Source organism: Epinephelus fuscoguttatus, linkage group LG17 (genome assembly GCF_011397635.1).
Source record: "Epinephelus fuscoguttatus linkage group LG17, E.fuscoguttatus.final_Chr_v1".
NCBI lineage: Eukaryota > Metazoa > Chordata > Actinopteri > Perciformes > Serranidae > Epinephelus > Epinephelus fuscoguttatus.
In genome coordinates, this window is record NC_064768.1 from 25,840,413 (window position 1) to 25,868,209 (window position 27,797).

The window sequence follows — 27,797 nt, forward strand, 5'->3', positions numbered from 1 at the left end:
TAAGATTTTTCTTAGAATTTTCCCTTGGTAAGATAAAAGTTATTCACAAAGCATCTTAGGCCTTAAGAGAGCTCCTACGGTGAAAAACTGTTAAGAGGAGGCAGGAGGACTTTTAAGAAGCCTAAGAGTGTCTTAAACAGAGAAGATGGCGGAAAGACAAAGAGGAAGGAGAGATATTCTCTGTATATTGAACGACAGTGATTTAGTAAGACGCTACCGGCTTGATCGTGCAGGGATAATGTTTGTGGTTGACCTCATCAGGGATGAGCTTACTTTTCCCACCCAGCGTAGTAACGCAATAACGCCTGCTTTGGATTGCAGCACGTACCAGAGCTTCTCACACTCATCGCTTGTGCGTAAAAGGAGAGGGAACGACGCATTGATTTGTCGGGCAATGCACTCCCAAGTCTGCCTCTTCCCTTGTGCCGTGATCCCGGGACCAAATTTCTCTTTTAAAACTCCTTTGTTCTCCTCCACGAGCTGTGCCAACAGCAGGCACTGCTCTTCTGTCCAGTTCGGCTTTCTCGTTCTTTTTTCTCCATTTCATTCGTTGTTTTGGTCATTCTGCCAAATCAAACCACTTTTTACAAGAAGGCGAGCAATCACAGTAATTGCTGACAGCTAAGTCTGCGTCCACCATTAATATCAAATAGATTAAGTAGTAAAATTACCAGCATGGCGAGTAAACATAACAATAAGCAAATCAATAATCGGCATGTGAATGAGGTACGTTCAAACATTTTGAAGCTGTGTAACAATTAATTTAATTTTTAGTTTCATCATCATGACATAAAATTATTTTCACGATTACACATTTCTTAATAGCCTGCAGTCTAAGTTCTATGATCGGTTCGTTTCACTGTCCATTCATTACTAGGAGCGCTTTTGTTTTTCTTTTTGTAACAACCAATCACAGCTTTTAGAAGTCTGCGTCATACCTAGCAACAGGGTCAACCACATCTCCTTACTAAGATAAAAGTTTCTGTCCCCTCCTTGCTCAGAGTTGCTCTCAGAAACTTCCTGAATCACTCTAAGCTAAGATTCCTTGCTAGGAATTTTTAGGCTAATTTAGGAACTCTCTGAGAGGACTCTGAGAATCTTTGTGAATACAGGCCCTGGAGGTTATGTCCTCTTCCTGAAACAGTCAATGGTCATGACCAGTTTAGATTTTATGTCCTTACAGACATTGATTCTTAATCCACTGAAGCATCCCTGGTGTATGTACCTCCGTGCCCGCCTGGCTGAACTTGAGTGTTTAGTTTAGGACCTGGCATTAATTCAGTGGCTGCCAGCATTAGTGGCTTTTTGTCAGCTGTAGTGCTTCTTATGTTCTGGGCTTCATTCAGCTGCAAACAGTTTGTGACTAGATGTGTAGGAGCATTAGAAGTACAGAAATGTTTTTTGTTGTTGTTGATTTATTTTTATAGTGTTTTTTCCTCTACAAACATACAGGCCGTGTACGTACCAAGCAGCCCTTGTCCACTGCCAGCAGCGTGTCCAGCCAGGTGGACTCACGAGGACGCAGCCGCACCAAAATGGTCTCCCAGTCACAACGTATGTACCAACTCTCTCCGACACACAGCATGACTTAAACCCAGCTTTGAGTGGGACATTCTGGGTGTCAGGTCCACTTACCACATCAACACAAACCCAGCAGCAGAGATGTGTGAGAGGTGTGTGTGAGCTTCTTGGAGTGTGTGTTTGTAGTTTCTCAGGCTGTTGTTGTGGAGTTTAATTACTTAAAAACTCCATGTAAATGTTTCTGTGCCTTCAGGTTCCGACGAATCAGATTGCACACCAGGTATTCTGTTTGTGTGTCAGAGTCAGAGTGTGTGTGTGTCTATCTGTGTACCACAGTGGGAATGGTGGCCCACCTGCTATCGCTTTCATTTGGATCAAGGTGTTTTGTGTAAAGAGGAGTGAGTGTGTGTGTGTGTGTGTGTGTGTATTTTTTAACGTGTGTTTTTCTTTGCATGCCGTGTCTCATCACTGAGGATGGTGTGGTGGACAGTTTATTTCTGCTGCTGTGGCCTGGCTCTGGTTGTCAGTTAGGTTGTTAAAAATACAGAGAGCCACTGAGCTAGCTACTATTGCAACTAAGGCTGTACCGAATGTCTGGCATCATACAGTGTATTAAGACGTCTGTCACCCCAAAAAGAGTTCTCAATATGAATTAAGCGATTGACCAGAGAAGATGAGGTTAATCTTTTTTAATGAAGCTGCTTTCCTATTGAATAAATTTACTTATGGCACTGTTAGATTGCTGCTAGACCGCCCTGTCAGGGTCCGGATAGCCTGCTGCAAGTGGATCTGCTGCTAGCATAACCTGGCTTGTTTTTAGCATGGGAGCTAACTAGCCGTAGGGGACAGCAGATACTATCACCACTGTTTTACATAATCATCACCAACACGGCTACCTAACCTGCTCACTGGAGGTTGATCCATCGCAGCAAGCCCAGTCTTTGGGCCTGTTCCAGTAGGTCTCATTCCCAGTGGGACCTCCTGTGTGTAGCACTATAAGTCTAATTTCCACTGTGGACTCCTGTTGCGGAGCCCCCGCGGGTAAGTCTCGACCTGTCTGCAACTGTGTTGAAATACCGGGTTTAAATAAAATGAATAGACATGGAACAACAAAACACTGTGCAGTATTTGAATCAAGCTTCGAGACTCAAACTCTTCAGTACAGCCCTATTTGCAACACGTAAAGCAGACACGTCTGCACCTGCTTTCCAAGAATACTTGCTGCTTATAGCGTGATGCTTTGGTGCTGGTGACTGGACCACAGCTCACTGCACCTGAACATTTGCCCTTGTTCAAACTGCCAGCCCAAATCCATTTTTTGACATGTCCAGTTTGATTTTAGAAAGTCCGGCCAGAAAAATAGCCACATAAAAATCGATTTTTGCAAATCAGATCCAAACCATGCCAGGGTTTTCCCTGCCTATCTAAGACAAAGGCTGGCTGCCTGGGTGATTTTGGCTGCCACCTTGGATGTAGCATATTTTTCGCGCACAAACCCATTACTTTCAATGTAGATGCGCGTCATGTCCGCTCACAACCCAAAGCGACGCCGTAGTGCCACGCATTCGGTGCGACGCACTTGCTTTTCCGTCCTGTGCACAGCTCCACGGACCTGCTTTTCCCTCCAGTGTTGTGTCAGATCCCGGTTCCCCCTCGGGCTGTGTCTCTGCTACTGTTTCCCATGGAGCTCTGCCCCCTTTGAAAGGCGAAGGAAGCCCGTATGTGGAATGACGTTGCCTCCGAGATGTAGAATTTGTATTAAAGAAGAGAAACACACATTTTAGAACCGCTGACCTGTATCATCAGGACAGACATGTCCTGTGATTTTCAGCCTCCTTTCATATTTAATAGAGGGGGGACAATACCTGACAGTGATATTCTCAGCTGTCAGGATGCGCCTGCTGTAAAGGGTAAATATAATCATAGAAGACTGCTAATCACAGGACATGTATGTTCTGATTATACAAGTCAGCAGTGTAAAACTTAAGCATGTGGGGGCCTCCTTTCATATTTTATTGAGGGGGGGACCGTATCTAAAAGTACAGCTGTCAAGATGCCCCCACAGGCCTTTGCCACCTTGGTCTCGAAAAAAAAAAACAGGGAAAACCCTGCATGCATCTCTGTCAAGCTTCACTGGCTACTAAAATTTGATTTCTTAAGTTAGTGTCTTGATGGACAAGACTTGGTCCTTGATGGCCAAACATACCCTGGCGCATACTTAGTGGATGGCACCACACTTCTGGCTGCACAGTCAAGTCTGCCATGACTGTAGCACAGACCATCACCATGTTCAGCAGCCTCCACCATTTAAGGGGGAAATGATGGACCTCCATTTCTAATGCCAATTTAGAAAGCCATGTCACCAGCGTGGCAATAGATACTGATATCTGCGTCATGTCCACAGCAGCCCATTCATCTAGGTTTATGATGTCTTGACACACAGATCTGATCACTTGCAGATAGAAGAACAAACAGTCTCTCTGGAAGATCTGACTCAAGAAACAAATCTGATTTTCCTGCAGTCTGAATGTTACCTTAGAAACCAAATGACAGTTGAGTCAAGAGTTCAAAACCCAAATCTCAGAACAACAGACTAACAGAAATGGAGGAAATGGCAGCTGACCAGAGGCTTAGAAAGATTTCTACATGTGTGTGTGTGTGTGTGTGATAGAGTGTGTGGATATTTTTGAGCATATTTACTTTGAGGCATTTTTTTTTTCCTCATTGTGAACAGGCTTTGCTTGATACATATGCCAGCTGTCCCAACATGCACTGCTTTTCCCAGGCAACCATCTGCAGCTGGTTCAGTGTGTGTGTGTGTGTGTGTTTAAGCAACACATTTCAACCCTTGTTTTCTCTTTAATAAATGGATTTATTTAATCAAAGTGCTTCAGCTTTGCCTCCATTCTTGATATGGAACACCAGGATGCGCTCCCATCGTACTCTGTGTCCTAACTCCCATGACGCTTTTTTTTTTCTTTTTGCGCTAACACCCATAATTCATCTGGTTTAATCTGCTGTTCCTTCCCCCTCGCCTCTGCTTTCCCCCTCCTCCCAACTCAGGATCTCAGTCTGCTACCCCTGTCGGTGGTAAGATTACAACGCTACTTCTTTTTACCCGCTCTCTTTATCTTTACTGCCTTTCCTCTGTTGCCCTGACTTCCCCCTCCTTCACATGCACCCAGCAAGGTCACTTAAAGCTCCTCCCACTCTGGCTGAGGCATGCTGGGATTTGTAGGCACAGACTGTTAACATGGCTGTTTTATGATCATGCTAAACACACTGCTTTGGTAGCCCTGTCGTCCTGCACTCTTATGTGTGCCTGGATGTAGTCTAAAGATTGATAATATGTTTTTGTTACCATGTTACGAGGACAACAGACACCTTTCCCTACTGGAATATAGTTGTCCTAAAAATGTATTTTTAGATGTGGTTTTGTTCCACTGCCTTATAAATAGTTTATAAAAATGATGTCCTTGTAATACTCACACGCATTAGTCCACATTAGCTTTAAAACATAAGGAGATGAGGGAAGGCAAGAACGCGGAGGTGACTGGAAATGAATATCAAATGTCTACAGAGGTCAAAGAGAGGGTCATGTCTTCTTTACATAATAAAAGAATGAAAACTAAATTAGCTACTGTATATCTTCAGAGTCAAGATAATAGAACAATCCCCATTTAGCTTTTACTGTTGTCATGTAGATGTATTTAGCCGTCACTAGGTGCTAGCACATAGACTGTTCATGTGTTGAATTTGTGTGTGTGAGTGGCTTTAATTGAGTTTTTGTGTGTCAGTGCGAGAGCGAGAGCATCTGGTCTGTGTGCACATTTTCATTCATGTTGAAATCAGTTAAGGTCCAGCCTCTTGTGTTGAGCCCTGGAGCTTGTTCCCCTTAAAAGTCTGTTCACACACTTCATATTCAGCACTGCAGAGCAGCTTCTCCTCAACTCTGTGTCTTCAGGTTGATAGTAATGTGAGTCACTGTAGAAGTAGATGCACTGTGGGCTTTGCATTTGGAGACAGGATGTCATGGGGAGGAGAAATTGAGACCTCTGTTATCAAGTGTTAGGTTTCCATCTTGGACGCAACTTTTTTCTTGTGCCTTCAAAAATATTATTTAGTATTTATTAAATGTATGTATGTTGTTGAAATGTATGTTTATATAATTCTGATTAAGAGATGTCAAAAATGTTCCCCTTGGTATGGTTTTCAACTCTCCTACCCCCAAAAATCCTCTTTCCAATGACATCCAACACTGTAGAGTTTGCTCTTAAGTTCTGTCTGTTTTTGATATACAAACTGTATGTTACAACATTTACTAAAAAGTGCTTGGAAACTAGTGCCACTAAGCGAAGGACAGTAGCAACTGTCTTCCTCACTAGCCACCATTTTCTAAAAAGGCTCCTCAGATTAGAGGGGGATTGGTTAAATTTCACTTGTTGCCTGGGTAAAGTTCTGACTTTTCTTTCTCCCTGTCTTTGTATTTTCTCCTCTTTCTGCGTATCTCTGAAGCTGGCAGTCGGAGTGGCTCCCCCGGGCGTGTGCTGACAAGTACGGCCCTGAGCACCATGAGCTCAGGGGCCCACAGGGTGCTGGCCGGGTCCAGCGGGGAAGGACACAGACGCAGCCGCATCCCCCGCAGCCAGGGCTGTTCCAGAGACTCTTCCCCCACCCGCCTGTCTGTTGGTAAGTGAACAGTTACAGTTTCATGTTCATACACGCAATCTTTTCTTTGCTTTTGGGTCTAAATTCATTCATCGCACCTGAACAATGAAAGGTCTTCCCTTTTTATATTTGTCTTCCTGCGTCCATTTTTATAACAGTTGCTTAAAGGTTATATAACTGGTTGTTGCCTTTCGCTTTAGACACTAGCACATACAACTTTTTTGAATCATCCGTGAACCCTTGGATCTCAACTTGTTTCCCCTCCTGCTCCTTGTCCTCTTTTCTTCCTCCCCCTGGTGCTTCTGTCCTCTAGCACCTTCCAGCATTAGTTCCATCTACAATGGAGCGAGCAGAGGAGGTAAGGCTCCAATCTCGAGCAGACCATCCCGCTATCCATCTCTTAACCTCAGTCTGTCATCATCTTAAAATCATCCCTCATCTCCATCCATCAGTACAAATCTCTCCCACTTTCCCAATCCCTCCATCAAGCTGTAGCTCCCCGCCTCAGCCTCATAGACCCCGTCTCTCTAATCTGTCTGACTTCACGGCTGTGTTGTTGTGGTGATGGGTGCCCATGATCAGCAGATGTCTACACATCATGACCTCCTCCCTCTCTTTACTAACCTGTTGTCAGTGGCTGGAGAACGAACCCTCTAGCAGGATCAGTGAAGCTTTACCAGGGCTTTGTAACCCTTTGATAGGCTGTGATTTACCCTGATTGGCTGCGTAGATGCTGAGGCTGATGAACCGAGCAATGAACGGTGAAGTTGATTGCGATGCTACTGGATGAAAAAGCGCACTTCCTCCCCCTGCCCATCCCTCGCTTAATTCATCTCAAATCACTTCGTTTTCTATTCTGTGTGTCTGCGTGTGTGCCTAAGTGCATGTGATTATCAGACTGACTGTTTCATTTAAATGTGAGTCCAGCAGTCCTGTGCTTCTTTTGGGTGCATCTCATCAAGAGCTGAAACAATGGGTCAATAAGCAGAAAATTAATCTGCAACCATTCCAAAAATCGTTCAATCAATTTAGTCTTGTTATGCGTTCGTGCTGGCGACTGCTGTGGAGACATTTTTCAGGTTGTCCATCCATACGCACGTCATCCATTCCATTCTTGTGAACAGAATATCTCAAGAACGCCTTGAGGGAACTTTTTGTTTTGTTTTGTTTTAATTTGCACCAACGTTCACTTGGACTGAACGATGAACTCATGAGAATTTGTTTAAGGTCATGATCACTGTGACCTTGCATCTGTCTCATTCTCGTTAACATGATGTCTCAAGAACACCTTAAGGGATTTCATTTAAATTTAACACAAACATCCACTTGGACTGAAGAATAAACTGATCAGAATTTTGTGGTCAAAGGTCAAGGTCAGTGTGAACTCACAAATTTTTTTATTTATTTTTTTTTTTTTTTCCACAAAATGAAACACATTGGCGGCACGGTGGTGTGGTGGTTAGCACTCTCGCCTCACAGCAAGAGGGTTGCCGGTTCGATCCCGGGCGTGGGAGCCCTTCTATGCGGAGTTTGCATGTTCTCCCCGTGTCAGCGTGGGTTCTCTCCGGGCGCTCCGGCTTCCTCCCACAGTCCAAAGACATGCAGATTGGGGACTAGGTTAACTGATAACTCTAAATTGTCCGTAGGTGTGAATGTGAGCGTGAATGGTTGTTTGTCTCTATGTGTCAGCCCTGCGATAGTCTGGCGACCTGTCCAGGGTGTACCCCGCCTCTCGCCCGATGTCAGCTGGGATAGGCTCCAGCCCCCCGCGACCCTCAAGAGGATGAAGCGGTTAGAAGATGAATGAATGAATGAAACACATTGCGATAACTCTACACGTTGAACTAAAACTGACGTCCAAATCACATACTCGAGTACACTTGCCCATGCCTAGTACCTACAGTATTTGTGGAAATTTTATTTATTATTTTGCGTTATGTCTTTTAGTTATTTTTTTCTCTTGCCTGTGTGTCCTTATGAATCAGTCTTTATCCCCTCTCTAAATTTGGAGGTTTTTGTCAGTCCGTTAAACGCAGCACCCAGCAGAACTCTTCATAAGCTAACTTTATTCCTCAGCAACAGTTTGTGGAGTTTGAGTTGCGAGGTGCATAATGGATCAGATCTGCTACAGAGGCAACTGAATTGCAACCCAGTGCAATGAACAGTTAATCTTCACTTTCACTGCGCCTGGTGTTCTTCTGCTCTGTCTGTGCCCAGAGTACACTCTGGGCTTTGTATAATGCTCCTAATGAACAGTCCAGCTCCAGAAATAGAAAATCAAAACATGGCAGCACCATAAATACATTAATGTATGGGAACCCTTTCACGTAAAAGAAGTGACTCAAATCTGTTGAGATGCTCCCTCTGAGCCAGTCGACCTGTGCTCATGTTCTCTCCTGTTTCCGTCAGTTTGTCACTTTTGCCTGTTCTGTCTCACGTCTTTATCCACGTACGTCCCCTCTCTTTCTCCTTTGTCACTGCTCATGTTTGTTTTTCTTCTTTGTCTTCCCTTTGTCCTTTGTCTTCTTGATACTGTTTTTCCTCCCTCCGCTGCTCTTCCTTCCCCTTTCCCCCCTCCTCATCTCTCCCTCTGCTGCGGTGCCATGTTGTAACCTGGGTGGCGTTAGCTCGGGGCAGTCGTATCCCTCGGCCCAGTATGAGTCAGGGCTGCAGCAGAGAGGCCAGCAGGGAGAGCAGCCGGGACACCAGCCCCGTACGCTCCTTCACACCCCTCGGTGAGTAGCAGTAGCAGACAGATACCCAGGAGGGATGACGAGTAAACTCTGAATGAGTACACATCAGAGGAGAAGAGAAACCTCCTCTCATAAAGTTAAATCAAACCAAAGAAACTCAGGCTTTTATTTTAATTCTGATAAAAATCTCAACACTTTAAAAAGTTGAGGGTAATTAAAATAAAGATAAAAGCAATCACTTGCATGTTTTTCAGCCTCTCTTTCTACTGTCACGCTGTTTGATCAGTGTGAGGGTTGTGTGTTCGTGTCGCGTGTGTGTGTGAGTGTTAAATACTGTACGTGTGTTTTAATCTTGCTTGCAGCAACGCGGAGCTACTCTCGCTCCACCGGAGCTCTCCACACACCTGATGCTTTTGGGGCTGCAGGTGAAGGCTGAGTACATCTATTTTTCCGTACCTCACCCACCCACCCATGTCGCCTTAATTTGTGTTCGCTCACCCGTTTTTCCTTTTGTTCTCTTTAGTGCCAAGCATCTCCTGTATTCTTTGTCAGCCTGTTTCTTTTTGTGTGCATCAGCCTCCGTTTTGTTTTTGTTTTTTTGTTTTTTCGTTCTGCTCCAGGATGTTGAACCTTCCAGTGGAATCGCATGTTTCCGCCCGTTCAGTTGCCAGTTGACAACCATTCTGCCAGTTTTACCATTTGTTTTCTTTATTCAGCTCTGCCCCTTTTTCTGCAAGGACACCAACATGTTCTTCTTTGTTGTCTGTCAATCATACTTTTCTCCCTCAGCAGCACCTGCAGTGTCACCTAACAAGTCATCCCATCGACTTACAGGGTTGGCTCATGGGAAATGAAGTGTGTGTGGGTTATGTGATGTGAAAGAATGGATGATGTGGAGAATGGTGATCATCAGAGGACATGAGAGACAGCCCGATGAGTAAGAGAAGGGGTTCGCAAATTTAGTTCTAACGTTTCTTTTCTGCTGTCCCTCTGTCCGTCCTTCCACTCTCTCTATCTGTCTGGTTCTATACAGGAACAGGTTTTGGCATCAGTCAGTCCAGTCGTCTCTCTTCTTCAGTCAGTGCCATGAGGGTCCTCAACACGGGCTCAGACGTCGAAGAGGCGCTCGCAGATGCACTGGTATGAAAACACGTGCAACACATACGCATCACAAGCACATAATAACTGATCACATTCCAGTAAGCTGTCATCACGTGCAGCTCACACCTCCTGGAGTGTGTATGTGTGTGTGGTGTGTGTGTTCACTAACCCCTGGTTCTACCTCTGTTTAACGCTGTCAGCTGTTGGGAGACATGCGGTCCAAGGTCAGCTCCTTCTCTTGCCGCCTACATGTGTGTTATTTGTGTGTGTGTTTAGCTGTGTTTGTGCTCTATAAAGCAAGTGTGTGTGAATGCATGTTTTCTGCCTGTTGCCTGGTTTTACCCAGTCTTCAGTTTCAGTTTAATTTCATCTCCTTTGGATTCCTGTCCTCCACCTGCAGAAGAAGCCAGCACGGCGGCGGTATGAAAACTACGGCATGTACTCTGATGACGACGCTAACAGCGATGCTTCCAGCGCCTGTTCGGAGAGGTCCTACAGCTCTAGAAATGGAGGAGCTATTCCCACCTACATGAGACAGACAGAAGACGTAGCTGAGGTTGGTGGCAACAGCAGTGCAGCAGAAAACGCAGTAAAACAGTCTTCAGGCCAAGACACTTTTCTAAACTAGATACAATAACACCATTATTACAGCTATCCAGGCTTTTCCCTCTGCTCAGGTTTATGTCTTGCCTCCCAGTTCAGATTTTAAAGGGGACCTATTATGCTTTTCCGTATTTTCGTCATATATACATTTATATGATTTAAGAGTGTGGCCAAAGTTTCACAGTTTACAGTTTTTTTCCACTTTCAAGACAAGCTGATGTCAGCTCATGACAGATTTCTTTATATGGTCATCTGCTCCAGGCACACTACTGCAAGTGTTTACATTACACACACTGCTTCATGTAGCTACATGCTAACATCAGGGAAGCAGGTCATCTTGGTTGCCGATGTCGTTAATTTCTCCTTGATTTCGGATCACATATCTGTGGCAGCACAGTGATACAGTGGTTAGCACTGTCACCTCACAGCAAGAGGGTTCCTGCTGCTGAACATGTTCTAGTAGAAACCTGAAATGAAACTATGAAACTTGAGCCCAATAGGTCTCGTTTAAGGATTTACTGAATGACCATGTATCTGCAATGATCAGACTTTACGTTCATGTCCTTGGTGCAGAATTTTGGGGCCAAACTTACCTTCATGTTTGTTTACAAGTCAGCGAAATTTGGATTGCGGTCGATTTTGATCACCACAACTTTGCATTGAGGCAATTAGTACAAGAATTGCATCTCAGTATTCAATTGAACATGTTACTTTAGTATCAGGATCAGTTCATTGCTTCATTGTGCCTATACAGAAGTTTTAACAAGCCTTTTGTGTGACTGTATTTGTGTTTGTTTCCAGGTGCTGAACCGCTGTGCCAGTGCCAACTGGTCAGAGAGGAAGGAGGGGCTGCTGGGCCTACAGGCGCTGCTCAAGAACCAACGCACCCTAAGGTAAGCCACAGAACATAAGGATGTGTTTTCAAAGGATAGATTAATTTTGATTTTCCTCTAATCGTGTTTCTTTCTGATCTGCAGTCGGGTAGAGTTGAAGAGGCTGTGTGAAATCTTCACCAGGATGTTTGCAGACCCTCACAGTAAGGTATGAGCTCATATAGTGCAAGTACTCACATGAAGACGCACAGCATTCATTTACAGTGTCATGCCAAATAGAGTCATTATTCACCCACTTTTATTTTATTTCAGTTTCAAATGTTTTGTTTATCCCCACCATCCTTCACTGTACCGGATTCTGCCAGAACAAACACACACACTCACACACGTTTTAGCACTCACAGATGTTAAACGTAGTCTTTTGAATACGTTTGGAGATAAAGATGGGATAAACAAGTCAGAATGTATTGGTAGATGTACACACACACACGGATATTCACACTCAGACATAATCACAGGCATGCAGAGTGTGCGACGGACTGTTTTCTAACAGCATGCCACGCCTGAGTTTGCGTGTGACCTCACAACTCTCCGCCGTCCTGTGGGATTGCTCTGTCACTGTTCAGCAGCCAATGCGCCGGCTGTGCTCACTGCATCCACTGCCCCTCCCTCTCTTTCCCCCGCCTCCCTGCAATCTGCAGCAACGACACTGACCGCACACACTCTCAGACGCACTTAGATACACACACAAATATTTGGGCTGCCAGCTCTTCTCTCTGACTAACCAGCTGCGTTTCGCCCTCTCTAACACTGCCACTTTTCTCTCGGCCTTCATTGAGTACCCGTTGCCTCACACATGTCGTAAGGTGTGTGAGCCCCCTCCCCTTCCCCCTCATTTGACGTCTGACGATTTGATGAATTTCAGCGAGACTCCGGCAGGGTGTACGGCACGGCAGAATCCGGTATAAGCTCAGCCTCCTTCAAGGTACTGCATCTCACCATGGATCCCTCTCCTGCCTTCATCTATCCATCCCACAACATTCCCACTTCTTTCTCATCTCACTTATTTTCAGCATCTCTCTGTTTTCTTTTCAAGTGTGCACAAAACATCACTTCACATTTTTATTACTGTTGTTACTCTTTTTGACTTTATTTCCATTTTGCAAATGTTGTATTGAAAGTCAAGGTTTTAAGTGTACACACACAGACAATGAGTTCATTCAGGTGTTCTTTGTCAGGATGCTAACAGATGTGTCTCTCTCTCCCCCATGCCACCCCACTCTGGAACTCTCTGTAGAGAGTAAGTTTGGCCAGTCAGTGTTGTTTATTTACACATTGTGTTTGGATAAAAATTTCTGTCACTAACCTACCTCACACAAGGTCGCCTGTAACCACACTGTCCTGCTGAACACAACCATTGGCATGTAGAGACGGTGACCACACGGCCTGATTGGTGCTTGTTGATTAACTGTCTCATTGTGGTTGTCTTCTAATATTAATACTGTTATTTTTAATTTGGGTGATTTAACCGGTGATTGGGGTTGAAGGTGGGCTGCTGCAATGATGAGTGAATAACCACTAACTTCACAATGGGAACTAATGCTGCTCTCACGTGATACCTCTTCAGCATAACCTTTCTGTATCCTGTAATTACAGTCTAAATTCAGAACGACTCATATGCATGCATGTGTGCATGAAGCATGAATTGTTGAGTGAGTGAGTCCTTGTATGACCCAAAGTGTGTGTGTGTGTGTGTGTGTTTAGGTGTTCAGCATGTTCCTGGAGACACTGGTAGATTTCATCGTGGTCCATAAGGAAGATCTGCAGGACTGGTTGTTCGTCCTGCTCACGCAGCTGCTGAAGAAGATGGGAGCCGACCTGCTGGGCTCTGTACAGGCCAAAGTTCAGAGAGCCCTGGATGTCACACGGTGAGTGTCAAACTTAAAAACAGACACAAGGGTATACAAGTTGTTGATAGTGTTGCTTTCGTCAACGAAAAGTATGACTAAATATCGTCGTCAACGAACCTTTATCACGTGACGAAGACGAGACGCAATGTAAATGGTGGTCATGTGACGATAACTATAATTAAATATATAATGCAATATTGTTGATGAATAAAAACAAGACTAAATGTGGTTTACAAAATAAAACCTCTGCTAAAATATCTCTTCATTTTCGTTGACCGAGACGAGACGAAATAACGTTATAATGTTTAGTCACGTTATTATTATTATTTTGCAGTATTTCTGTTTCCTAGGCTGTGCGTCGCACTGCGCAGACGGATTACAGCCGTGACGATATACAGTACAACATCACTCACTTTCATGTGATATTGCTTTTATACAACAGTTCAACAACAGCTTAAACAGCAATGCTGAGTAAGGAAATGTTAACAAAAGGTGATGAAATAAAAGTATGTTATGTAGCTGATCCCCCAGTCTGTTCCCAGGCAACACAGCACACACACCAGAAACTCACAAGCTACTTTGTATTTACATTGATATGCAACTGTATAACTTCGTCCAGTTCGGCTGATGAAACATTGGCAAACCTGGATGTTGGCATGGCCGGATTCAGCTTCCACTCTCCCTCATCCTCATCAGTACCTCATCAGATGATCATTGATAATTCCTGACCGTTATCGCTTAATTTTTGCTCCTCTCCAGTTTGTCGAGATCGACTGATGTTACACAAACACACCTGGAGGTCTGCACAGAAGAGTCCTGGCTTTCCTTTTCCTCGTCCTCTCCTGACGACCACTCATAATTTAATTCAAATGTAATTTTGGGGAAAATATCCATCTTCTTGGTGTAACGCTATAGTGTCAGTGTAGCGAGTGTGACAGTTGGTTAATTAACGGCTGTATTTATATTTATTACACGGCTCTATTAAATGCTGTATTCTGATTGGTCAGTCGCGGCATTCAGAGGTCTGATATTACTGTGTAGTAACCATTGCTATGTAGCCCAGCATTGCTAGGGATGCTGCCCTGACAAGGAGATTCAGCTGTTGCCGGCAGGGCAGGGTGCGCGTCGGGGTTCTATTCCCCTGTCGGAAGTTATTTTCCCAGTATTCACCGGCTCATTATACATTATCCCTTACTTATAACACCTGTGAGCGGAGTGATTTTACTGTTACAAGTCCCAGTGATGTTATACTCTATATCAGCACTCAGGGAATGCCTCTCGTCCAATCAAATTACTCGGTCGGAACTAACTGTTGTATAAATAAATATATATTTAGCTCTAACTAGGAGCTAATTTAGAAAAGAAAATTTTGGTTTGGTTATACTATACTAGGTACTTATACTACATTACATTACTAAAAAGAGACTAAAATACAATTTTCATTGACTAAAACTAGACTAAAATGTCATCAGTTTTCATCGACTAAAACGAGATGAAATAGTCATAGATTATTCTGACTAAAATAAGACTAAAATGCTCAGACTTTTAGTTGACTGAAACTTGACTAGACAAAAAAGAGTATGAACGTGACCAAACTAATAAAAACTAAAATGACAGTTTAACACAAAGACTAGACTAAAACTAAAATTAAAACAGGCCGCCAAAAACAACACTAGTTGTTGACACATAAGTTTAAAGGGGACTTATTATGCTCATTTTCATTTGGGGTTTCTATGAGAACATGTTTACATGCTTTAATCTAAAAAAAAACAAAACTTTATTTTCCCATAATAACCGCGCCAGAACACCTTTAATCACTCTCTGTTTGGGGCACTCTGCTGTAGCATTTGTCTCTTGAAGACCCCCTCCTTAAAAAGCCCACTCTGCTCCAATTGGTCAGCATTTCGGGTATTCCACATTTCAGGGTCTTGCACCATCATTAAAGGCGTGGGAATGACTGTAACATTGAATAGCGCTTTCTATCGTAAAAAATGACCAGTACAATTTTTGCTTACAGGGATTACTTTTACATACATTCACCTCATTATTTGAAACTAGCCAAGTATATATTTGAATTATATTTGAGCATGGGGGTTCACGTCTAACCTTTGACAATAGTATGTGTATCAAAACAATTTAAGCTCAGAGGTCCATTTATAAGCTTTACAGTCACATCCTAAGAAGACCATGAGGTGTGTTTGAAAGCTCCATAAAGTTACTCTCCCCTTAGGATCAATGCTGCCTCCTCTGTCTCGTGTTTTAAACATCCACAGAGAGAGAAAGGATAATTACACAAATTGATCATTATCTCTGGCTTGTGTAGCAACACAGTAATGAATCTTAATCTTTTAAAGTCAGCTGGCCAAGATCTTTTTGTTTCTGTGCGCTGGAAGCTTAATGTGGATTCTTTTTTTCTCTAACAGAGAGTCTTTCCCCAATGATCTCCAGTTCACTATTCTCATGAGGTTCACTGTGGACCAGACACAGACGCCCAACCTCAAGGTAAACGACACCTTCATTTTTAATGTGTGTGTGTATGTGTGTTTGTTTGTCTCTATATGAGAATAAGAGTTGAGCCTGTGCAAGGGAAGGTCAGAAGGGAAGGATGGACATAAGGCTGGAAACTCAGGGACTGTGTAACCATGGTAACTGCTGTACTGATATGACCTCATGCCTGCCCAACCCCCACAAAACCCTGTATCCTGGGCTGTGACTGGATGGCGATTGATCTAGCCTCTCCACTGGCTTTTTGCTCGGCTACGGTGTGGACACTCCCTACCTCCTCTCACTCCTTATCCATTCTCTCGTACTTTCCTCCTCACTAACCTGCCTTACCTTCATTCCTCAGTCCTAGCCCCCTTACCCCTTTATCTCTCTGTTGCTCCGCCCCCTCCCACCCGCTCCTGCCCGATATTTCACCCCATTTTCACAACTTTATCATTCCTTATCAGTCTTTCTCTCCCTCTGCCTTCCAACTAGGCTTGGGCAATGAAAGATTTCATCAGCATTACAATTTCACCCCTTCACCAAAATGTAAATTTCCTCAAGACTGATCTCGCTCTTCATTTGACTTGCTGCTGTTTCAGCCCCTCTGTCATGACGAGGTAGACTGCTGTTGCCTTTACTTATTGCTCTCAGCTGTTGTTTTTGTAGTCCCAAATTTTATGCAGTAAAGTGGCCACTTAAAGTACTGCTGTGGAGCGTGGACCCACTCTGTGACCTGAAAAAACTCTCAATACTTAAAAAAAACCATTGACTACATTGCCATGCTCACTAATATTCCACAGTTATACTGGATATGACAATATTCTGAATTTGGTAAGGGTCAGGTTTTAGGTGCATTCTTTGGACATGTGTACAGCATGTTCAGAATATGTGTCTCAACTGGGGTTTTTTTTGTTTTGTTTTGTTTTTTACACAAACCAACTTGTCAACAGTTTGCGAGGCTGCCCCAAAAGAAAAGCCCACATCACTGGTTGAAAGTAGAAACACACCTACTTTTAAACATTATCAAAGACTTGGATACCAACAGGTTTTTGGACTTGCACAAATATCACAATGTAGACCTTTTTAAGAATGTGGTTAAAAGGAATAAAAGAGGGAAGCTGTGTTTGTATGATCGAACAAACCCGAGACTGGAGGAAATTTTGAAAAAAATTCTATTTTAATGCAAAGAAGCAAAATGGCACAAGGGGCTCCAGCTGTTGGACTTTTCCATATTTTGATGTGATAAACGCAGTGTTCAGGCACTTTAATCGGATTATGCACAACAGCATGTATTAGTGGAAGATTCATTTTCATCAGCTTTGTAAAACAGTTAGTACTAATATTGTCTTTTTCAGTATAAGAGCAAAAACCAGAATATTTTGTGCATGTAAACATGTCGTTCTCAGACTCTGTCAGCTCAGAGCGAGACCTTACAGCTTACACCACAGGCGAGGGGAGAGCAATATGAGACTATAAACTGTGAGACAGCAGAAATATGTTTGAGGATAATGTTGCAAATCAGTGTGGCGTGATGAAATACTTCTTACTTCATGTAAATAACCTGACTGAATCTGGTTATTTTATCCAGTAACAGTTTCTCAATTAAAACATTACATCATAAAAATACAAATAGCAACTTAAAGAGGCGACTTTCAAGATCAACTCATGCACTTTTCTGCAATACTCATAAGTGTGTAGACGTTACAGGGATGTTAATACAATGTTGCGCATTTCAGCAGTGTGACAGCCATTATCCATCTCAAACTTTCGCATGAAGCTTCATAAATCACTCGTTTCTGTTGGTTAACCAGGCATCAGCTCTTTGCTGCCATCATGTGGCCGAACGGTTAAATTGTGTTTTGCCAGATAATTAGAATAATATCATAAAACTTTTAATATCGCCCAAGCCTACTTTTCAATCCTTTTACTCTTCTTAAACTCTCTGCACCCTCCCTTCCTTGCCCTTCCCTCCGCCTCCTTTTCCTCTCTTGTCTCCCCCTGCCCTCCCCTGTCCCCGTCTCCCTTTCTTCCTCCGTTGATTGACGCGGTGCTTCTCCTCTTTCTCTCTGAAGCCTGTGCGGAGCTCGTGTTGCGGGCGAGGGCGAGGCAGGGGAGGGTCCGGGGTAAAATTGTTCCCCCCCAGAGCGCGGCGCCACGCCTGCTCTCTAGACGAGCAGGCCGCAGCCTGGAGCCAGTCCTCCCAGGTCAGTGCGCTCCGGGGGGAGCAATTATATGGCGCGCACGGTGCTGCTAAGTGATTTGGAGGAAGTTTCTGGTCCTTGAGGTGCATATGGAGAGAGATAGGAAACAATCAGGGCAGGAGTCAGTTGTTGTGGCGTTTCGGAGCCTGCGAGAATGTGTGCATTTATTGGTTCCTTTGTTTTGTCATTTGTCATCGCTTTCCTTTTTTTGAATTGATTTGTTTTCCCACACGATAAAGCATGACCATGAATGCACTGTGATCTTCTCTCACTGATTCATCAGATCATTTGATTTTCAGACCTGCAAGAGATGCACAATCTGCTGTGGGTGTACATGTTAACTGTGAACATTGGTGGTCACTTCATGTGTGTGTGTTTGTAGTTTTGTTATTACTGTGTTTGTGTTTTTGCAGGTGAATGTTGGCCATGCAGTCTCTTTGTGTTATCAGATAACTCTCTAATGATTTGTATAAATGTGTGATTTTGTGTCGCAGGTGAAGGTGGCCATTCTGAAGTATATCGAGACGCTGACGTTACAGATGGAAGCTCCAGACTTTGTGAACTCCAGTGAGACTCGGCTGGCCGTCTCCCGTATCATCACCTGGACAACTGAACCCAAAAGCTCTGACGTCAGAAAGGTGCCAACACACAAACCTCCACCAGCACAAATTATCATTCCCACAGTTAATTCGCATTTTTGGAAAAAAATTTCCACCTTATTTGATTTACTGATGGGCACAAACACTGGTAAAGACAGTAGAGAGTCTTTCTAATTGAGAGGGGTGTATTTTTGTGTCACAGGCAGCCCAGTCGGTGTTGATCTCGCTGTTCCAGCTCAACACTCCAGAGTTCACCATGCTGCTGGCAGCTCTGCCCAAAACCTTCCAGGATGGAGCCACCAAACTGCTTCAAAACCATCTGAAGAACACTGGCAACGCTGCACAGGTAACAAAGAGAGTGTTTCAGACACAAATGTTAAGCAGCGGCTGTGAATCATTGAATCATCACACTGAAACATTAATGGTGTACTTCTTCGTAGCTAAACTGTGTGTCACACCCTCAGGCACCAATGGGCAGCCCTCTGACACGCCACACCCCCCGATCTCCAGCCAGCTGGTCCAGCCCGGTTACTTCCCCCACCAACACCTCCCAGAACACCCCCTCACCAAGGTAACACACGCACACACTCATGGCAAATACATCTAGCAATTATTAACATATTTGCAGTGAACACAGGACAAAATCTGCACTGCATTTTCGCCTGTTTTCCAACGTGACTTCTGCGACTCCTTGTCACCTCAGCCACAACTTCTGTCCATCTCGGTTCAAGCGGCGCTTGAGCATCATTTCAAATTAGTCAGCACCAAGTTTAAAAGAGAGACTGAATAAGTAAAGCAGTCCATTGAATTGATTTTAACCTATTTGTTACCTTTATCCCAATCAAGATTTATTTTACATGTGCGGTAGAAAAACATGTAATACCATATGAAATATACGAATCATAGCGGGACAGTTTCAGTTTCAACTGTAATCAAGCAGCCCCTTTTTTCTCTCGTTTGTGTGCAGTGCATTTGACTACGACACAGAGAACATGAACTCGGAGGACATCTACAGCTCGCTGAAAGGTGTCACTGAGGCGATCCAGAACTTCAGCGTCCGCAGCCAAGAGGACATGAATGAGCCAGTCCACCGGCGGGAGGGAGACGAGGTCAGTAAGCAGAAGGAGGGATGTAATGTGTGTTTATGTGTCAAGGCTGGTATGGAACAATTCGAGCTGTATTGTTGCTTCTGTTAAACATTCTTGTGATGGAAATGAGATTTTTACTCAGGCGTGATGACCTGATTTTAAATGAGAACAAGAGTGAAACATTTACAGATGTTTGTGTGATGATAGCAGCCAAGATCTGCCAGCAGCGTGGTGTTGAGTCGGTCTAACAATGACCAAGCTGCCAACTTGAATTCCTTCATGAAACAGTTGTTGTAGTCAGACAATATTATTTGAGGAGAGTTAAGCAAAACACCACCACACATAAAAAGAGTAGAGGTGTCAGGGAGAGTGGTAGGTAAAGAGAAATTAGATTGAATGCATTTTAATGTTCAGTCTGTTCTTAGTTTTAATACAAAATATAATTAACTTTGATTCCCTGTTGTGGACAATAGAGCTGCAATCAATAATTGATTAGTTGTCAACTTATACATTATTCACCAAGTAATTTTATAATTAATCAATCATTTTGAGTAATATTCTTAATAAAAAACAAATTCAAATTTCTCTGATTCCAGTTTCTCCAATGTGAATATTTTCTGGTTTCTTTACTCCTCTCTCACGGTAAACTGAATATCCTTGTGTTGTGAACAAAACAAGACATATGAGGACATCATCTAGGGCTTGGGAAACATAGGTGGACATTTTATACCATTTTCTGACATTTTATAGACCAAAGAACTAATCTATTTATCGAGAAAATATTCAACAGTTTAACAATCAGAGTAATCGTAAGTTGCAGCACGAATGGACAACACTTCATGTAGTGTCGTGCGACAGGTGGCGTTGTGCATTGATACTGACTGATAAATTGGCTAAACATATATTTGATACATCAGTAAATTATTGAATTGTTTTGAAAATTTTGTTAAAAACTGCTGTCAGAATGATGCCATCATGGACATAATACCAAAACTATTCATCAATACCTTACTTTGAGAAAAATAAACATGATATTTTGTAAAGTTGGGGGGTTCTAAATCCATTTTTTGATTGGCTAACATTAAAGACACCTCCCAAACAACAGTGCTAATACTGTCTTGACCCAGGACCTGTGCCACAGTGGTATAAGTCATGATTTAAATCAGAAAATATCATAACAAAAAACATGTGAACATGATCTGATAAAGAATTTGATTCTAACTTATGATGCATGACAGTTTTTGCTGCTCGAAGCTTCAGACATGTTTCACTTGCTACTTGGTTTTGATCCCAAGTCTTGTTTAGCCTTACAGCATGTTTTCCAAAACACGTAAAGGTCTCCACACATAGATGGCTACATTACCTACATATGACCCTGATATCTGATCTGGTCCTCCATTCCCCCCGCAGCGTGGGAACTGATGCTCATACATTACGTGTTAATAGGACTGATGACTGAGGGCTTAATCCTTTGTGGCCGCAGATAAAGTCATGTTTATTGTGTATGATCCCGGTTGCTGAAAGTCACACAGAGAGGATTCTCTCAACAGGAACCTCCTTGTAATATTTTCACTGGTGCTTATCTTTATACTCTGCTCGTTGAGTCCAAATTTATGACTCAAGACATCATGCCAGGTCTTTTTGCAGTCCCTCCCAACAACCCCGGCACTTTTTAAGGGCACGATCACGATGTACTCAAGTACAGAGGTGTGACCTCCTGACATTTTCTCCGTGACATGCATCTGAAATCCGATCGGCCCACATGTCATCAGCCTGCCAATCACAGCAAACCTGACTCATCAAACCACTCAGATAGTGGCATTTAGTGGTTTGAGTGTAAATATATACACAGAAAGAAGAGCGCCTTGAAACTGTTTACCCTACTCCACTTCTCATCTGGTGGCTCATAATGTGTCAGCCTTCTCAAGTCCCAACACTGAGTTGTTTTTAACACATCTAGAGAAGGACATGCTATCAAGGAAATGTCACCCCAGTGTTCCTGGTTATGTAACTTGAAGTGATCCAGATGAATAAATCTGAAACTTAGAGTGTTTCCGTTGTTTTGACCAGTATCTGCCCAGCTGTTTAGGATGCTTTTTTTCACCTAACCTGTTCTGTGCATGTCAGAAGAAGTCTGGTGTGTTTGCTCTGGTTTATTTATTCTGGTGTGAAAGCTGTCATTTCACCTCTGCTGCGGACTAAACAACTCGACTAGGACCGTCTGAAAAGCTGGTTCATGGTCTGGTTCAGTTTGGTCGTGATGTGAAACCAAATCAGACCAGCTACAGGATTTTATGATACTCAAGATACTAATCTCCCCAGCAATCTATATAAATACACACAATAACATTGTTACTGTGTGTGTACGTCAGCAAGTGAGTACAGGGTTTGTGTGTTGTAGCAGCAAACAGAGCAGTACGGAGAGAGGAAGGAAGAGTGTGTGTTTGGATATTGGTGGACAAAACCTTTGTTTTCTTATCAAAACAATGTGACATTTAATTCATTCATTTCTCCCTCATCCTCCTCCTGATCTAATACTGAGGGAGGTGTGTGGAGCCAGCAGTTTGCTGTACTGTAGCTCGGTATTGCACTAAATTCTGAGCCCGCCCACTTTTTAGCAGCCTAATCAAATGCAAAGGATTTAATTTAAATCCCTTTTATAGCTGGAGACCACTCAATTATTTTGTTTTACTGGGAAATACATCACGGTACAGAAGCTAAACATGCTCTAACTTCTGTTTCCTGGGATTTTAATACATCAGAAAGAAGATTAAATGATATGCTGTGATGTTGTCGAGTCAATTTTATTTGTATAGCCCAAAATCACAAACCATGAATTTGTCTCTGTCTTGATAAAACACCTCTTTTTTGTCCTGCCCTGAAGTCTTGACTGATGTGTTCATAATCAAACATCTTTTCTGTCTGTATGACAACCAAGAGAATGAACACAAGGTGCAGCATGACTTGTTGTCAATCAAATGAAAAAAGCTCGTGCTGATAATGCAGAATGACAGTCATGGGTGAATGCATTACCTCTCAGTCCATGCGATCCCTCTTGGTTTGTTTAGGAATTAAAGGCAACAGTGTTATCTCTCTTTTTTAAATTAGTCTGGACCAAATGAGACATGTTTCAGGGGTGAACGTGACCAGAAAGTCGGAGCCTCTTTAACAATTATTATTGCATCTCTGCAGGGGGACAGCGGGACAGATGGCAGAGTGTCAGACTTTGTGGATGGAGGCCGCATGGCTCTGGACAACAAGACATCCCTCCTCAACACCCCTCTGCTTTCCTCCAGCCCCCGAGGGGCCCGCGAGCACTTATCAGACTCTCCCTTCAAACACAGCCGCAAAGACACCAGCCTGGACGACTCGGAGCTTCTCACAGATGGTACACAGACACACTCTGACAGAAACACACAGACACACTGCACCACACAAAACAAATCATAGAATAATAGCCCCACGTTTTGTTTTTCTTGTCTGTTGTCTTTTAACAGACAGCAACCTGGACCAATCTGAGCTGGTGGCCGAGCTGCTGAAAGAGTTGTCGAATCACAACGAGCGCATCGAGGAGAGGAAGGCGGCACTCTGCGAACTGCTGAAGCTGATTCGTGAGAACACCCTGCAGGTGTGGGACGAACATTTTAAGACCATCCTGCTGCTCCTGCTGGAAACGATGGGTGACAGAGAGGTATATGCACTCCATTTATTTCTGTAAATAGGCCACGCCGAAGTCCTTTCCTTAAAATTTCTAAAATCTTTTTGATTCTTTCAGCACGTGATCCGAACGCTGGCTCTGCGAGTGCTGAGGGAGATTCTCTGCAAGCAGCCCTGGAGGTTCAAAAACTACGCAGAGCTCACCATCATGAAGGCCCTGGAGGCTCACAAAGACCCCCACAAGGAGGTATGCACACTCAAACACAAACATTAGCTCACTTAAAGGGATAGTTAGGATTTTTTGAGGTGAGGTTTTATAAGGTACTGTTTGCTAGGTACCCCAACAGAGGGGGGACCAAAATGGGGACTCATCTCAAATGAATATATGAAATTAACTAAGTTTACAGGGTTTTTTTTGGTTTACAGCATCAGTACTGATGATGTTTGTGTGTGTTCCTGCAGGTGGTACGAGCAGCAGAGGAGACGGCAGCTATGTTGGCGTTGTCCATCAGTCCAGACCAGTGCATCAAAGTGTTGTGTCCCATTATCCAGTCAGCTGACTACCCCATCAACTTGGCTGCCATCAAGATGCAGACCAAAGTAGTGGAGAGGGTTCCTCGTGAAGGTCTGATGAGCCTGCTGCCTGAGATAGTGCCAGGACTCATTCAGGTGACACAGAAAGATCAACACAAATGATCCAGAATTATCACTAGTGTAACATTGTGTGTGTTGTTCAGTAAAAGCAAGAGGAGTTGTTAGAGTGTTACTGTTACTATAGATCTTTGTATCTCAGTTTCCATGGGAACACATCGGGTCTGACTAATAACTGGAAAATAATCAGTCATGTCAGTAAACTCCCAGATAATGAAACATGGTTTACTACTCAAGTAAGTAAGCGACCCTTAGTAACAACCTAGCAACAGCGACAATTCCTAGTACCTGTCTGAGTCAGCCAACTAACTTGAGCTAACGTAAATGCTTTGTAGAGATGGTGAGATTTCCTTAACTGAATAAATACCACGTACAAGAACACAAAACTGCCTGTTTGTGTAACTTGTAACTCCGATATCTGATGGAAAAAAAGACTCACCAGCACAGCTGATGTTATCCAATCATTTCCAAAAACAGTTAACAGAGCGCTGTCAAGTCCAGAATTCAAAATAAAAAGATGTATTACTTTCAAAAATATCACAACATATTTTTATGTAACGAGATATTCTGCCTCAGTCTGTAATTGTTGGCGTTTAGCCTTTTAAAAACATTTTTACATGCTGATTTGATCACGTTCTAAATGTCTGATTGACCAATTAGATCGCCTGGTCCGATCTAATTGTCATATATTTTGTTATTTATTTCATAAAGTGTGTAAAACTAATCTCCTGTATTTCCTGTGCTCACACACCATTCACACATGAATACTTTCTCTGACTCCTTTGTTTTGACAAACACGTCCTGCAGGTTTGTAACGTATCCCATCTGGTTCAACAGGGTTACGACAACTCTGAAAGCAGTGTAAGGAAAGCCTGTGTGTTCTGCTTGGTGGCCATTTACGCAGTGATCGGGGAGGACCTCAAACCACACCTCAGCCAGCTCTCTAGCAGCAAGGTAACCTGAACTATCAGCACTTGAAACGTGGAATCGGCAGCACAAGCCAGTTGGAAAATGTGAAGTTTCTCATCTGTGATACTAGTGTTGTCACGATACTGGAATTTCTAACTTCGATAACAGGTTGAAATATGGCATCTTTAGATTTTTTGAATGTGTTTTGAACACAAAAAAAGGACGCAAACACCTTCTTCATGTTCCTGTGGTACCAGTGTGGTGTTTTTGTTGTATTTTTATGCATTATCAGCATATAGCAGTGTTTTACTTCCATGTGTTCTTCATAATGTATTCATCCTTGTTGAAATTTAATATTTGAAAATGCCAAATCCATTTCCTCCTTCTTTGTAGGATTGGTTATGTTGAAATTATTTGAATTTAGAGTTGACTTACTCTTGGAGAATCCATCAACTCCCTTAGTTCTGATTTATAAAGCAAAGTTTATTACAGTGTGTGATGGGCAGATGTAAGAAAGCAAAGAAAATTGCTGACAGATCAAGATCAAAGTACGCATAAGTATGTGAGTTGTATGCATTTGGATATGCAAATGAATATAGATTGTCTTTATGGATACACTGATGGCAGTGAGGAGGAGGACTGGGAGTTTTTCTGAGGACTGAATCATGGCCCACAGTCATTGTGGCTCTTTAATTTTTCCGTCCATATGCTCATGTTTGTATACATATAAAACTGGAAAAGGGTTCTGTTGACTTCACACCGTGACCTCCAGCACACACTGGGGTGGTTTGCAGCCGAGTGTGAAGCGGCCGGGACAAGAGTCAACACCACCAAGCCTGAGGCTGTGGTCCTCTGCCGGAAAACGGTGGCTTGCTCCCTCTGGGTTGGGAGAGCGTTACTGCCCCAAGCAAAGAAGTTCAAGTATCTGGGAGGTAAAATGGAGCATGAGATGGACAGTCAGTTTGGCACAACATCAGCAGTGATTCGGGCGTTGCACCGGATTGTCATGGTGAAGAGGGAACTGAGCCAGAAGGCAAAGCTCTTGATTTAGCAGTCCATCTCTGTTCTAACCCTCACCTGTTGTCATGAGCCTTGGATTAAGAAACAAGCATCCCCAAAGAGTTTCCTCTGTTAGGTGGCTAGCTTTAGAGATAGGGTGAGGAGCTTGGAGTAAAGCTGCTGCACCTTTCAGGATCAGGATGCCTACTGGGCGCCTCCCATTATAGGTTTTCAGGGCATGTCCAACTGGTAGGCGACCCAGGGATACACCAAGAACATGCTGGAGGGATTATGTATCTCATCTGGGCTGGGAATGCCTCAGGATCCACCAGGAGGAGCTGGAAAATGTTGCTGGGGAGAGGGACATCTGGAGTATCTTGCACAGCCTGTTGCCCCCGCGAGCTGCACAGGATAAGCAGATGAAAATGGATGATCTTGTGTAAAAAATATCGAAAGGATTCTCCACACTTTAAATTATTGCCAAATAAGAATAATAGAAAAGGTTTCACCTCAGTGATACAGCTTGTATGACTTCTTGCAACCTCTACAAACACACATTTACACATCTACCCTCTGTTTTTCTTTCTGCAGCTGAAGCTGTTGAATCTGTACATCAAGCGTGCCCAGTCTGGCTCCAGCGGCAATGAACCCCCGTCTGAGGGCCTATAGGAGACACAGCGCCCTCCCACAGGGCAACCACAGAACTGCAACTCTGCCCACCAAACATACAACATCAGCTCATGAGCTCACACCCACACAGGCCGAGAACAAAACACACACCCTAACACTCTGTCACAGGAGCAAACTGCTTACATACACACATACGCTTGCACTCTGGCCAGCAAAGTAACACACACACAGGTACACACAGTCCTCAAACATTTCCTACAAGATGGGAGTTGTGCAGAAGAGAGGAGTGTCGTAGTTCTCCTGACCATCGCTGAGGATCCCCCCCGATCTCAGACTGAACTGAACCCTTAAACACATACAGATAACACACATCCAGTCACACCCAGGTTTGTCACTAATCAAAGATGAAGATATGAAATATCCGTCCTCTATACCGAACACTACAGCATCCCCTCTGAATAACATCTTGATGTCAACAGGAAGTGGTGCATCTGCATGGTTCTCATTTTTAAGGGGGTAAGGTTCATGGAACAGGGCTGAGACGAACGAATGGTGCCGTCTTGTGTCTTTCTCGAACAGTGAGTAACTGGGGCCAGGTAGACAGGAATGTAAATTTACATTGTGTCATAGTTTGGATTTATTTCACGCAATGAGGTTTTACTGCAGCGGTTTTTAACGTCTCTCTCTGTCACACATAAACACTTTCTCTCTGTCAAAAAGGTGCTGATTAGCCTAAAAGGTACGACCGACCAACCGTGCACAGCACTAACACGAGTCACAGCGGATACAGTACATAGGCAGAGTCCAAAGTATAGGAGGTGTTATGTGCTTGGCTATGCATGAGACTAAATTTTAAAAAGAAGTTTGTATCGGAGTCCAGAATATTGTGACTGGGGTTTTAAATTAATGTGAACAATGTCCACCCCTTTCAGAAAAATTCACAGCGTCCTCCATTTCTCCCGGCTCATCTTGGATCAGTCCATTTCTGGGCAACATGGGCAGGAGGATGGTGCGTGCTGCTTACCACATGAAGTATGACAGGACATGGCTTATTATCACATAGTGGATATGTATCTATATATGATATTAAAATGGAATATCCAATAACAGTGTCATTTACGAGAGTTCCCCGGGGGGGGTGCGCATGTGTGCCCATCCTTGTTTTTATTTTCTCTCTGTTGCGCTAGCCGTAGTGTCTGTCTCTCTCTCTCTCTCTCTCTCTCTCTCTCTCTCTCTCTCTCTCTCTT

At 43.4% G+C, this 27,797-nt stretch overlaps 1 protein-coding gene across 24 annotated transcripts in view; it reads left to right on the forward strand.

Moving 5' to 3' along the window:
• The window catches only part of clasp2 (cytoplasmic linker associated protein 2), a 75,704-nt gene extending 47,909 nt beyond the window's left edge, over positions 1-27,795 (forward strand). For 5 of the 24 annotated variants that reach the window (XM_049602806.1, XM_049602809.1, XM_049602811.1 and 2 more), the window contains 24 exons: positions 1,453-1,554; positions 1,775-1,801; positions 4,585-4,611; positions 6,037-6,210; positions 6,503-6,547; positions 8,817-8,924; positions 9,245-9,307; positions 9,916-10,022; positions 10,184-10,207; positions 10,384-10,539; positions 11,388-11,479; positions 11,564-11,627; positions 13,184-13,347; positions 15,753-15,831; positions 18,512-18,655; positions 18,819-18,962; positions 19,081-19,187; positions 19,584-19,725; positions 22,897-23,092; positions 23,202-23,395; positions 23,480-23,608; positions 23,824-24,030; positions 24,850-24,966; positions 26,512-27,795. In XM_049602806.1, the coding sequence (XP_049458763.1) occupies positions 1,453-1,554; positions 1,775-1,801; positions 4,585-4,611; positions 6,037-6,210; positions 6,503-6,547; positions 8,817-8,924; positions 9,245-9,307; positions 9,916-10,022; positions 10,184-10,207; positions 10,384-10,539; positions 11,388-11,479; positions 11,564-11,627; positions 13,184-13,347; positions 15,753-15,831; positions 18,512-18,655; positions 18,819-18,962; positions 19,081-19,187; positions 19,584-19,725; positions 22,897-23,092; positions 23,202-23,395; positions 23,480-23,608; positions 23,824-24,030; positions 24,850-24,966; positions 26,512-26,589 (2,690 nt within the window). In that variant the 3' untranslated portion in view covers positions 26,590-27,795. Of the gene's footprint in view, positions 1-1,452; positions 1,555-1,774; positions 1,802-4,584; positions 4,612-6,036; positions 6,211-6,502; positions 6,548-8,816; positions 8,925-9,244; positions 9,308-9,915; positions 10,023-10,183; positions 10,208-10,383; positions 10,540-11,387; positions 11,480-11,563; positions 11,628-12,344; positions 12,405-12,716; positions 12,720-13,183; positions 13,348-15,752; positions 15,832-18,511; positions 18,656-18,818; positions 18,963-19,080; positions 19,188-19,583; positions 19,726-22,896; positions 23,093-23,201; positions 23,396-23,479; positions 23,609-23,823; positions 24,031-24,849; positions 24,967-26,511 lie in introns of all 24 variants that reach the window. The other 19 variants (XM_049602812.1, XM_049602814.1, XM_049602816.1 and 16 more) reach the window with 14 other exon arrangements.
• The last annotated feature ends 2 nt before the right edge of the window (positions 27,796-27,797 follow it).